The sequence below is a fragment of the Venturia canescens genome, chromosome 5, assembly GCF_019457755.1.
Source record: "Venturia canescens isolate UGA chromosome 5, ASM1945775v1, whole genome shotgun sequence".
NCBI lineage: Eukaryota > Metazoa > Arthropoda > Insecta > Hymenoptera > Ichneumonidae > Venturia > Venturia canescens.
Genome location: NC_057425.1, coordinates 8,527,457 through 8,541,454, shown reverse-complemented (window position 1 = coordinate 8,541,454; position 13,998 = coordinate 8,527,457). Strand labels below are relative to the sequence as shown.

Sequence of the window (13,998 nt, the reverse complement as noted above, 5' to 3'; positions counted from 1 at the left end):
TTTCGCTTTCTTTCTCAGCGGCACATCCTCCCGATTCCTCTTTTTAAACTCAAGGCGATACAGAAGCTCGCGAATGAATCATCGGCGACGAACTCGCCGTCGTTATTATCGAGCGTCGAATCCACTTGCTCGAGGAATTTACGCGCGGTACGAGAAAGGCGAAAGATGCTCGTGGGCTCTCGTCGAGGAGGCCCGGGGCCGCTGATCCCTCGTCGGATGTCGCAGCGCCCAAGTTTCCTCCGGAGGCAAATCGAATCCTCGAGTTTTCGTGCTGCCAAAGTGCTTCCGAGTTTTCTCGAGTGTTGAGTGGGCGCGCGAGGAGGCCAGGGCGGATAAGCGAGGAGGCAAGTCTCGCGGCCCTTCCGGGGGCCAGGGTCGTCCTGGTTCTCTGAAGCTGCTCCCTCAGCTCGCCCCCGTGGAGTTTTCGTCGCTGAATTTTCACGAGAAAATTCTCCGTGATGCAAGGTACTTTTTCCCCCTTTTACTTCCACCGGAGCTTTTCCGAATAATTTTTTTGCCGAAAGCCCCGAACGAACGGCTCGGTCCGGCGGCTACGAGGCCTCGGAAAAAGGCGTTTCGTGCTCCAGTCGGAATTCAATGCGGCTCGAGTTTCGTTCGCCGATCTCGTTTCGTTTTCAACGCACTCTGATCGAGCTCGATATCCAACAACGGAAAATTACGTGCCAGAAAACGCTCGTATACCGAAAATCATTTTATCCAGAAACCTCTCGACTCCCTTAAGGGGTGGGGGCGTTTTAATTGTTGAGCGCTGAAACGATGCAGCATCGAGCGCGTGCAGCATTGTCTCGGATTACGAGAGACACCCGCGGACGCCGCTAGAACGTGATCGCTTTACAAAACGCTCCTCTCGAGGAGAAAAAGCAGTCCTTGTCCGACCGACGAGGCCTCCGCTCCTTCTAAACACGCCTGAGGCCGAGGCAGATTTTTCGTTCTAATCCCACTTTATATCGGCCGCGTTCCGAGCTCTCCGCATGCTTTTCGAACGTACGCGCTTAACCTCGCCGTTTGCACGCCCATCTGCTCACTCGCTTTCGCGTGTTTATTTCACCAAACGCAATCGTTCGCCTTGCATTTTATATAATTTGAGTTTTTTCTCCCCAGATTCGGCGAAATCGTCAGCACACTTTTGGCGCACGTTTCCGTTCGTATTCTGCTCCGTTGACAGTTTTTCGAGGACTTTCGTTTGCGAAATTTTAGCTGAAAATCGAAATTCGGATTCCATTCTTTGGCTCAGCTCCCTCGAAAATTGATGGTTTCTTTGCATGCCTCGAGTCGTGGGATTGACCTTCGAAATTCTGGTCCTCCCGAGAGTCTGGTGGAAGCTAGAAAATAATCGAGTGGCGAGAAAACGCGGTTTTGGCACCGTAAAAATGCGATTTTCGAATTTCCACTGAATTTTTTAGCCCCTCGCGTCGTCGTCGAGTCTTTTTGTCCGTTTTGTAACTCAATTAAAGTCGGAAAAGTGCGAGATCGCCCGGGGACACCCGGTATATGGATTCGCGTGAACGCGTAGTTTTAAAATCGTTGATAAACGATGAATAACAGCTCCAGCAGGCTCAGGGACCTTTCTGTTTGTTTTATTTCTCAATCAAGGCTCGTTCGCTCGTGCTTATGTCTGACGGGTAGATTTACCGCGTTCTCGTCACCAATTACAACTCGCTTTACGATTATTTTCTTTATCACGATTCATTATCGAATATTCCTCGTGCCTTTTCAACAGCAAAAACACAGCAGTTTTTTCTACCACTTTTCGTATCTACTTTATCACGAATTGCCGTACTCGAACGGGCAGAATTCCCTGAATTTTTTTTCACGGAAATGACCATTTTTACGGAACTCTGTACAAAAGCCATTTTTTCCCTCAAAGTGGAGAGGAAACGGCGAAAAAGTTTCGATTTTCTACCCATTTTTTTCCACCGAACGCCGCGATTCGTAGCTTCTATCAAAACTGCATTTTATTATGACGAAATAAATAATAAAAAAAATTCCAAAAAATTTATTCGCAGCCGAATCTTCATATTTTTTAAACATTTTTATGAATTTCTTCGTACTTTCATTTTCTGGGAAATGAGAATTTCCAAGGCGAAAGATTTGGCGTCGGGAATAAAAGTCGGAAACGTGAGAACCGATTCGGCGTTACTCCGAGTAAATAAGTTTTCGAGAATATTTGCTTGAAAAAGATATAAAATCGAGGGAGAAAACAGGGAGGCGCGGTGGGTGCGGAGGAAGAAAAAATAAACCGGCGAAAGGGAAAGAGGGAGGGAGGAAAAAACGATTGAAATCTTGGCGCCACGACTCTTTCTCGCTTTTCGTCGTCCTTTTTAGTATATCTCTGTTCATACTTTGGCAAAGAAGAGAGGAAAGCACAGCCGAGAGACAGAGCGCGAGCGTTCGGCAACTTCATGCGCCAATCTCTCTGTGTCCCGGCGCTGTGCGATGCCCTCCTGATCGAAAGGGAAGACACGTGCGAATCGAACGCCACGTGCCAACTTCTTAATCTGACGAAACTCTCGCTCCTCCTGCCTCCTTCTGTTGCAACGAAATCCCAAAATTTCAGTGATTAGCCCGAAAAGCATGATCGAAGCGGTTCGTAAGCGATTTATTCACATTTTCCATTGTAACGTTTCATGTAACGGAGAAAAGTAATGAAAAAAGTGATTTTTTTATGTAAAAAATTGTACAAATTATCTTTCCTGTAACTTTTTCTGATTTTCTACTAAAAATCGTTGGTTCTCGTCATTTTTGTACGAACTTTGTGCATAGGTTTTCGTAATTCAGAGCAAAGAGCAAACCAATCGATGGGAAATAAAGTTTTCCGAATGTCGTCGGGCTGAATCTGAATATAAAGGAGATTCGAAGTGGATTCGAGAGTGAAATGAAATTCGCGTTCTCGCTCGTCATTTTCTCCAAAATTTGATTAAATTCTGTCCAAAGTACGCTCCAAATATGCGCCAAGAATAATAAAAAAACGGGGAAAACATAATTTTTGAAATTTTTTTGTTGTTCGCTGTTCCGGAGCGACTGCCTGAGAAGACGATTTCGTCTCGAAATCGATCAGCCAACGTTAAAGGAGCTTTGAAGAGGTCTTGAGAAAAGAATGAAAATAATGATAACGCGCTCGTGGAGACTCGCTGCCGCGAGCACTTTATCATATTTTATAAAGAATTAAGTACGTGCTTTATTCTCGTCCGTCCGGCACAGGATAAAGCCGATGATAATCAATGAATTTTTATGCGATAGGATTAACGAGCGTGCTCGAATGCACTTTCGATAAAAGGCAACATTGTTTAACTCTTTGAATAAAACCGGGCGCTCTTGTACGGGCGATAATGAGCCGTGAGCGAGAGAGAGTTAAAAAAATCGTCAACCTCGTCAGGGTCGGTTGGACGTCTCTTCACGTGCCAAAGTACCTGGAACGTTGAAGGCTTTTACCCACGGGGGGTTGTTCTCTCCTGCATCCCTGAGCTTCCAGCGAGCTAAAATGGAAAAAAGTCGCTCCCCGCTTCGCAATTACGCGACACGAATCTCATCGAAAATGGTTTTTTTTTTTCAAGACTCTTTTTTTCTTTCTCACATTCGTATCAATTTTTCGGGATTTACAGTCAGGAATTCTCGATTTTTCAATGCAATTTCGGTGCGAATTGATTTTTTACAAAATTCTCTTTCCAGGGAGAACAAAATTTCGGTGAAAAAGTTCAATTTTGCAGTTGACTGAATAATTTCCTGGAATAACAACGATTTTTTCGTTCCAACGGTTCGTTTGTTTATTCGCCAAAGCATACTGTTGGAACGTCACAATTTTTGTAGTTGCCAAAAAATATTGAGTCGTAAATGCAAATAAATTGACTGCTCCTACAGAAATTCTTCCTCGAAATGCATATTCAGATTTTCACAAAAACTTGGATCGCGAGGCGAAATGAAATATGAAAAGTGATGAAAACCCGCGCAGGTGCATTAAAGTGCGAAAAATCGGAGGCAAAAATGGGGATGATCGAGGAATAAGAATTGAGATCAGGCCGCGATGAATTTGACTCGTTCAGTGTCCGAGGGACGATCGTCTTCGGTGATTTTTCCTCGAGTCATTAAACCCGGAATGTCCGTATCGGAGGAAGCTTCGATGCAACGCTCGTCGAGAGCCCTCGCCCGGGCTCGATACTGAAACACGAAACTGAGGGGAATAAAAGCGAGCGGCGAAAAAAAGGTCTGGACATTGGCTACGAGAGAGTGATTTCGTAACAATTCCGCGAGGGTTCGTTGAACTTGAGCAAAAGCCATTCAATTCTCCTTTTTCGTAAGGTCATTACTCGCTCCTTTTGGTGGATTTTTCGAGCGACTCGCGTCACGAGCTCGTTTGTTTGGCTAGCAATTTTCACGAAATTCGTGCGAGTGCTAATATCGTAGCCCCTTACGATTCTGTGCTCGCTCACACGTGCGCGCACCGATGTCGAGTGTCTCTCTTTATCGGTGAGCGCGGCGCGGTCGGCATACGAGCGAATGACGATAAGCGCGAAGAATGTGCAAGCGATGCGCTGGAAACCTCCCTCTTTTGATCTCGCTGAAACGCGCGGATCGGCGCGTGCATTTGTGCTTATTTCGTAAACCGCTTTTCCCAAAGGTACGCATCGACATGTAAAGGAGCGATCGGTGAGGGTCGGGGAAATTACGATTTTCTGCGGAGAAGCTACGAAAATCCGTCGAAGCGGGGATGAAAGGAGAAACGTCTTTTTCGTCAAAAAGATGGAAAAAACGTTTCCTTCGAGGAGGAAAATAAATTTTCGTTCTCTGCCCCGACATTCTCTGCTTTGATACAAATTAGCCCGAATTAGCATATCGGAGAAGTTCGATTGTCGACAGCCTCCATAGAATAGCGCAAAGAAGAAAAAAAAAAAGCATCGAAAACGACGTTCGATGACGTCCTATTTCGACTAATTGAAGTGGCCATTTGACTAAAGTGTTCCTCGCTTGTTTGATCGTTACAGGCCTGGCCCGGGTGACCTACAAGACCCGTTGTGGGTCAAAATGAGTGCAATCACCGGCAACAACACCAAGAAGAGGAAAAAATCGGATGCAAAGCCGCAGTCGCAGATGTAAGTTGCTAAACATCATTTCGTGAGCGAATCTGCTCTCTCGCTGGGAGGAAATGAAAAAATTCATTTTTCTTCCAAGCACTCGGTATTTCTGTTCGCCATCATTTTTTCATTCGAATTTATTCCCTCGATCAAATTTGGACTTTGATGAGCTCAGTTTTTTAATTTGCTTTTCGTCAAATTTCTTGATGCGAAAGAGCCTGATAAGCTTTAATCGGAGGAATTTATCTCCGGATTATTCTCTCATTCCACAATCATTCCGATTCGTGATTCGGTTCACCAAACAATCTTAGCACCATGAGAATCCTCGAAAAAAGCGAGACACGAAAGAGAATCCGAAGAGATCATTTTAGTAGGCTTTGTTGCTGCGACGCACACGCCGTAATTCGATTTATAATGAAATCTTATTCCCATGAGTTCCAGTAATAAGTGCCTTAACGAGAAACGACGACGGACCCTGGAGAACACGTTCATCGATGAGATCGAGGAGCTGATTACCGCCACGGACATGAGCTCTGGCAAGACTGACAAATGTCAGATTCTCCAGAGAGCCGTCGATAAAGTGAGTGAAAACGAAACTTCCCTATCAATTAATTTCTCGCTTTTTCACAGAAATTTCACAGAAATTCGAGACTTTTTCTATCGAAATTAGAATCGTGAGGATTCCAGTAGTTCGACCCTTCTATGACTGAAGTTTGCAACCACTTTATGTTTATTAATTTAAAGTCTAAATTATTAACAAAATCAATAAACACTTACATCGAGTATATTTTTGTCACAAGAATGTAATAAAATGTTTTTAAAATATCATTAAATATCAAATTCATGCTTAAACTTGACTAGTTAAGGAGGTTGGATCAGGAAATCAAAATAATCAGAATGTGATCAAATTTGGTGATTCTTTGGCATCGAGTACACGATTGCAATTTTTTTCAAAATTTTTTACCACATGGTTATCGAGTAATTGAGCGTTAAATCCAAGTTCTTATGCACGAGATGCATAACTGTATAAATGTAAACTCTGTGCTTATACACGCGAACTTTAATGTTCAATTACTCGAGAGCCGTGTAGTAGAAAAATCTCAAAAAATTTATATCGTCAATCTATATTTTTAAAGAATACATTTACCAAATTTTATTAAATTCTTATGATTTTGAAATTTTTAATGTTTTTAACACGGTTTGGCATGGCAACATTGTATCGTCGCGATCCAACCTCCTTAATGATTGAGTGGGTGACACTTGGTGACACTTGAAATACACATAAACTAGGGAACATTTTTATTGTGCGAAAGAAAGTTTATATGGGTGTAACAGCACCGAGAGAAAAAGGAATGGTCAATTCATTAAAAACAGCGAGTCAGTCGGAAAAATAAATTTGACGAAATTGCCGCGATTCCCGAATTTGCCCGGAGTTCAATCAGCTGTTACCGCTGTTGTCCAACGTAGTGACCAACATCCGCTTTCGACACGTCAAAAACTGAGTTTTTTTTCATGTTTTCTTTCTTAAAAGTCCCGTAAGATAATGTTTTTTTTTTTTTTTCAAAGGCACGAAATCTGTGATAAATTTTCTCCGCGATATAAACTTTTCCGAAGCTCTGGAAGACCGTACAATTTTTTCGCAATAAATATTATTGTAAGTTCTCCCATGAAGTAGTTCTCCGATGTAAGTTCTCCCATGAAAACTCGGAATTGTAAATTAAATAATTCCAAATTTTGCTCCGCGTAAGAGGCTCTCCGGAACTGTGCTCGTCGTTATCAGGGGACCTTAAACTATCATTTAGCCCAAAAAAGTGGAGCTTCACCGTACTTTATCGAACGGCTGCGAGGTTCATCCGTGATGAAACGAATGAGCGTTACTTCGGATCGTTCGATTTAATAGAGAGCGTGTAAATGAGGCTAAAAAATGCCTCGTCATCGTTCATTTATTCCCATTCGTTTGTAAATTTTCTCGTAAACGATACTTTGCTCCGATAACAAACGATTATTTATTGTTTAATGAGATATTCTCGCTCGGAACGGGAGCTCAATCTTTGTTATTAGTGATGCAGCTCGTTTGCATACAGCGACAACGATTCGAGACGTTGATAATACTCTCGTTGAGTAAATTCCTACGAAATGTGTAATTGCGCCAACTCGGCGCGTGCCGAGTTCATTTTCTCCGTTTCTTTCTCTCTCCGTTCGCACTCCCCGTCGCTGCGAGTTTTCCGTCGCGAACGTGTGCTCTTGTTCGATGCTCGAGCGCTTCGGGAGCGAATGCGACAGTCCGGAACCTCTCGGATCGAGTGCTCAGCAAAATCGCAGTTTTCTCGTCGCAGGCCAATGCGGGCTCAAAGTTTTCCGAAAAAGCGCACCGATGCCTAAATCCAGCGAACCGAACGTCACTCCGCGATGAGAAACGAAAAGGGAAAAGCCAGAAAAAATTGCGCCGCGCCGGGTTCGGACGCGCGGTGGCGAAGCTTCGCTCTTTTGAAGGAGAAAAACGAAAAAAACGTAGAAGCGCGCTCTGTCAATAATTTCTGGCGAAAATCTCAAAAAATGCTCGCGAAATAAAGCACACTTTTGAGAGGCGCGCTTATATTTTAATATGTGTCCGTTAGTAGACACGTGCATCTCTGCGTACAGAGATGCGAGAGAGCGGAGAGTTTGCCGAGAGCGGAGGACCGCGCGCGCAAACGTACGAAAGAAAGACGGCAACGTCGCACGGACGAGACGGCGTTTGTCGGCGAACTCTCGCTCTGGAGCTCGCGAGCTCTCGGAGTCACCGACTTTTCGAGGCCACATATTAACTCATTGAGATTACGACGCGATCTATCGGCGACGGGAAATATATAAGACCAAGGACATCAATGATGATATTTTTCTTCACTCTTCTTTCCTTTTCACTTGTTCTCTCTGCCCCTTTCTCTTCTCCTCGCCCTCTTCGCTTCCCTCGTTCGACGATACAGTAAATTTGTCGGTAACAGCAGATTTTCGTCGCATCCTCCGTTTCCGTTTATTCAAACGAGTTATACGAGAACACACGGCAGGAGAAAGTTCATTCATGGGCTGAAAATTTTGCGAACCCCTCACGATTATTCGCCAATTTTTCTGCTCGCTTAGAACATTTATTTTCTCACGATCTTTTCGCTCTGTTCAATCGAATTCGTCGATGACGTTCGCAGCGTTGCTTCTTCGATACGATTTTTTACGGAGGAGCTCGCACTTTTGCTTCTTTCTGAATTCACTCCTCGAGGACGAAATGAAATTTAATGACTTTTTCATCTTTTTACAGATTCGGCACATATGCGAACAAGAGGGCTCCAATAGTCATGCTGTTCAACAGGGAGAAGTTTCCTCCTCAAATCCGAACATATTGTCCAACGATCAAGTTGGCCCGATTGTGCTCGAGGTACATGAAATTTCGTTTGGTTTACCTTACTACCTCGGATCCCGAAGATTTCCCGAGCCTGTGCGCGAGCGATGATTCCGACAAGTGACAGCCGCTCGACGTTGCTTTCGATATTTCAACGTCCCCCGAATAATCTCAGGATTCGCGAACAACTAGGGCTTGGAAAATGAGTAGAAAATAAGATTCTCTCGATTGTTCGCAGGCCTTAAGGTCTAGTATTGTCGGTTATCGATCCGAATAAGAGAAAGAGAGAGAGAAAAATAATGCGATTGCTTAATCAGGGGAAAGAGACTCGAAGTTTTGTTATCTCGGCAGAGCCTCGCAAGCTTGACAGCTTCCACGTGTTTCTTTCCCCTTGCACCACGTGCGAATAGAGAGAAAAAAATAAAACGAAAAGCCGCTCGCGAAAATGTACCTCAAAGTAAGTGATCGTTTCTGTCCCCACGTTCCTCGTTCTCTCACATTTTTGACAATGGGCATGGAAAATAATACTCCAAATTTCCCTTGGCACACGACTCCTCCGTTTCTTTCCATCCGTTCGAATCGCGGTTTGCTCACATTTTCATTGTTTTTTATTCAAAATACTTTCCGTGCACTTGCATACCCCTCGCAAGGGTTTCAATTTTTTTTCCCCCATACCGGGATCGTCACTGATCGTGGCTAACACATTCGTGTCATTGAATTCAATGCTGACGTGCTCGAATCAGGGTGTCTAATTGCCCAAGGACCCACGAAAAACTCATTTCAACATGATTTTTCACAGGCGAATTGAAAAATCTTGGAATCCTGCAACAGGTTTCACTGAAGATTCTCTGTATTTCGTTGACGAATAACAATGCCAAAAACCTCAGGATGCTTGACAAATGTCGAACGCGTCGCTTCTCAATCGTCGCAATACATTTGCGTCGATTCGACTAAAAATCTAAATGAAAAAAGGGCTCTGACACACTTGACGTTTGTTTTGTTTTTTGCAGGCGTTAGATGGCTTTCTGTTTGTCGTTAGCGCCGAGGGCCGCATCGAATACGTTACGGATAATATAAAGCAGTATATAAATTATTCTAAGGACGATGTTTTCGGAAAGGATATTTATAATATTATTCATCATGGGGATCACCAAGCCTTCGTGGAGAGCCTGCCGATGTTATTAGGTCCGTAGCGTACCCTTAATTTCTATTATTTTTGTCAATTTGCTGCAGTAAAGTCAAAAAATTTGTTACCTTTGCAATATTTCTCGATGGACTTTTATGGAATCGAGTAATTAAAAATGTTGTAGCTGTGAAAAAAATTTGTTCGAAAACATTCAAGACTTTTTGTCGTTTGATTTTTACTGTTGGTTCATTTTCATTGCAATTTTAATAACGAGTTTGAAAAATTTCAGGTTGGACCTGCGATCCCCAGCCACAAACGAGAAAAGGGAGCTTCAATTGTCGCTTTCTCGTCAAGCCCGATGATAAGGACGAGACTATGGAACAGAAGCAACAGCGCGTATCTCAGTACGAAACAATGCAAATATGCTCTGCCCTGTTACCAATAAATACTAATCGTCTTGAAAGCGGTGATGTGTCATCGGAATCGTCGGACATTGGTCCTTGCGTAATGTGCGTTGCACGAAGGATATCCAGCAACGAAAAACCAGTTGGCGCTACCATCGAACAGTTTTCCGTTAAATCGGACATCAGCGGGAAAATAATAGCGGTCGATAATAATGGACTGTCTACTTCTTACTCAAAGTACCTAAACGAGGTGATTTACTTTACAAACTCGAACAAAATTCTTCACAAATATCGTTCAAACGATAAAAATGATAAAAATTCTCTTTTTCAATAAACGGTAATAGTTTTTCTCAATTTTTCAAACATTTTGTTTAATTATGAGCGATTTAATTATCAAAAATTTTGTGAATTTGCAACTTTTCATCATCAGCAGCTCAACTGAGATTCTCTGATCCGATTATTTTCTTTTCAAACATTTCAAATAAATTAATCATCATGGAAATAACGATTGTTGTCGAATATTTTGAATTTTAGGACCTGGTTGGAACAACAATACAGGACTTGTGTCATCCGCATGATCTCAGTAAATTAACTGCTCATTTGAAGGGCACGACACAGACCGGTGAGGGGACGAGTTCCATGTATCGGTTGCGCATGTGCTCTGACAAGTTCCTTAACGTCCAAACAAAGTCAAGACTTTTCAAAGGAAATGGCATGAACGAATCGGATTTTGTGATGTCCGCCTATTCGATTGTCGGGTGAGTTACCTCTTTTCTTTACTTCCCTCCTTTTCTCTCTCTCTCTCTTTCTCACTCTGTTTCTCACTTTCACTCGTCCACAAATACACACACACACACACGCAGACACAGTGTCACAAATACAAAAACACGCGATACATTTTTATTTCTTATCTCTTAATGACTCAGTTCGATAGCGGCCAATGCACTCGGTACTGCTCTCATCCACTGTCATACATTTTCTTCACTAAAAGTATTCTTCACTTTTCGTTACTTTTTATTCTCTTCATTCGTCCCGCTACACGGTAAATGAAACATTTTAATATTTTCGTATTTAATTGAAAATATTTCTTTATCCGATTGCAGAGCTGTTATAAGACCAGAGTTTGTACACAGTTGTCAGGATCTTCCTCGTTGGAATGCAAAAATATTTATATTTCCCTTTTCATTTAGAATTTTTCTGAATATTCTTGCAATTTCTATTCGTTTTTTCATTTGATTTTACTATTTTTATTTAGTTTACGAATTAAAAAAGAAACTTCGTTCCCATTTAATTCAAAACGAATTGAGCTCGCACTGCAATCGGTTGAGGAGTATGAATTATTAGAAATTTTTAATTGATGGATTATCTTCCCATTAATTTCAATCGTTTTAACACGCAGCGGCTCTTGTTTAATATCCAAAAAATCCCGCATGACGAACGCATACGTTTTCCTGTAGGTGTTGGAGATCTGACCACTCTAGAAAATAAAAAAATCGTTTATTTTCTGTTTTTTATCACTTTTTGGCACGGTTTAATCAAGCGCAGTCACCCTCCCCATAATCAGTAACCCCACGAAATTCCTCATCCTCCATTTCATCAGCTCACGTTGCTCCTTTTTTCGCGTACGTTCAATTTTTTTTCTCAAAGATGTCTCATCCTCTGTCAGGAAAATGATCGAATACGAGAAAAAGTCTCGTATCCCGTCTCAAACCTTTTTCGTAGATTAACACTTCGTAGATTCGCTAATCTCGCTGGTGGTTTTTGTTCGCCTCGTAATTCACACTGCAGTCAACTCGTTTTTTTCTTTCACAAAAAAATAATGAAAAAACAAATTTTTTAAAAACATTAATATCACACAACAGTACAGTACAAAACAGCCATAGACAGTTTCACATTTTTTTAAAAATCGATCACTTGTGTCGGACAAAAAAAAGAAGTAAAACACCTAGAAAGATGGCTACAGCGTGGCGTTTTTCGAAATGAGTCGTGAGAGCAAAAAATGTGGCAAAGTTTGTGCTCGAAGTAATTTTTTCCTAACAGTATCACATTTGAATGAAAAAATTCTTACGTATCGATCATTACGATATTATTGGATAAACCGATCCATTACTTTTCATTACTCTCGCCACGTAGCCCTTGAGAAATGGATAAAACTTGCATCAACGTCAATTTCGCGTAGATTCATCGCTCATTTCTTGTCGTGCTTTAGCTGTCATGAATTACCAAAAGAAAACAAGAAGCAAAGAAAAATCAATCAATCAATAAAAAAGTCTTAAAAGAGCAAAAAAGAAAAAGAGGCTACACAGCTCATTGTAAATCTGTCATAAAGTGGTGGTGAATAATAAAAAAAATTGTATTTGTTGTTGATTTTATCTGTTCCCCGGTCGTGCGGTCGACGAAACCGAATCGAAAAATGTCAAAAAAACTAGGGACAATGACTTAACGGCTAGCGAGGGTGGTCAGCTTTCCAACAACAAAATGTGCTCGGGACACTCTAGTAACCGTTGTGCGAGCAATAGTAATAACAATAATGGTAACAATAACAATAACGTGGGTGGGCCGTTGATGTCGATCGGTCATGTAAACGGTCAAGTGAGTGGTTTAAGTGGTGGCCGGAGTGGCGGCGTCGGGATAACGTCCTCGTGCACAACGTCGTCGAGCGTGTCTGTCGTTGGCGGGGGTGGTTGCGTTGGATCATCCGGCGGCGGTAACGGGGCTGGTACGACAAACAGTACAATTTCGTTTGGTAGCGTCGACAATTCGAACAATTCAATTGGTTCGTTGATTCCGAACAATCAGTACAACCAGTTTACGAGTGGCATGGATCTGGGGTTTGAGCTTTTTCCAAGTTCCACGTGGGACTTGGCCGGTAGCAGCAACGCCTGGCCTACCAATGATAATAGGCCAGAATCGAGAGATAGCGGTTGCGGTGGTCAAACGATATCCCGACCACCTTCCCAACCAAACGTACAAACTCCGAGCCCGCAGGGAACGTACTCTTCTTCGAATACGGCCATCATACCGTCTCATCGAAGCCCCATGCGTCCATACAGCCCATCTATCAACGTCAACGTTGCCACTCACAACTTCAGTAATTCGTTCCCATTCAGTCCTCTTCAGGAATCGCAAAGCGGAATGTCCAACACGAGCGTTCCCATCGTCAACGCAAACGGTGCGAATCCCGCTGGCGCCGCCGTTCTTCCTGGATCCAGTGGACCGTCCTCGGTTCCCGGGCCTCCGAATCCCACCGGGAATGGACTACCCGGAACATCGACCTCCGCCAGCAATTCCATCATCCCTGGCAACAACATCGTTGGACCGTCGACCAGCAAAAGGCACGAGGACAACAAAAATTCCAACAACTCATCCACCCCCATGAACATTCATGGTAACGTCAGCCACGACGTCAATAATCCAACGAGCCATTCGTCCCAAGCCTGCCATGAAACTCAAAACAGTGTTGTGCCCACGGAATCTGGTAGACTGAGAAACTTGCTCACCAAAAGAACAAGTGTCAGTGACGATAATCAGGACACCTCCAACAACGATAATGATAATCAAAACGAACACAGGATACTAAAAATTTTGTTGAATCAACCGGACGAGGATGATTATCATTCGGAACATAGCAACAAGCTTCGGACCAGCCCGAGCAATCTCAACAAAAGTAACGTCGAGCATCCGAAACCTTCCCTCGGCAACAATATGCTTTTACAGGTAAATATCTCGGTCTTTCTTGCCAAAAATTTTACAGATCGAAGTCATTCGCGAAGGCAGAGTGAAAAAATATACAATCTTAAAGCTTCGATTTTTCCATTCAACTTTTTTTCTTTCCTTTCGTCTTATCATCATTCCTAGACTCTCCGAAGTTGCTTTCGGTGTCGAGTCCACGCAACAACTGATTCACATTTACTATCTTAATCCAGCATTGATTTATCCTCGATGCAAATATTATTTCGAGCGTTCTCACGAAATTCCTTTTCAATACATCACTCTCTTGATGAG

The 13,998-nt window shown here is 42.7% G+C and overlaps 1 protein-coding gene across 13 annotated transcripts in view; it reads left to right on the top strand.

The window, feature by feature from the left end:
- Positions 1–13,998, top strand: part of LOC122410918 (nuclear receptor coactivator 2-like) — a 68,835-nt gene that overhangs the window by 41,226 nt on the left and 13,611 nt on the right. For 6 of the 13 annotated variants that reach the window (XM_043419389.1, XM_043419387.1, XM_043419385.1 and 3 more), the window contains exons 3-9: positions 5,001–5,108; positions 5,526–5,670; positions 8,383–8,499; positions 9,474–9,648; positions 9,879–10,243; positions 10,528–10,751; positions 12,423–13,710. In XM_043419389.1, coding sequence (XP_043275324.1) covers positions 5,001–5,108; positions 5,526–5,670; positions 8,383–8,499; positions 9,474–9,648; positions 9,879–10,243; positions 10,528–10,751; positions 12,423–13,710 — 2,422 coding nt within the window. Of the gene's footprint in view, positions 1–206; positions 466–5,000; positions 5,109–5,525; positions 5,671–8,382; positions 8,500–9,473; positions 9,649–9,878; positions 10,244–10,527; positions 10,752–12,422; positions 13,711–13,998 lie in introns of those variants that run through there. The other 7 variants (XM_043419393.1, XM_043419395.1, XM_043419392.1 and 4 more) reach the window with 3 other exon arrangements.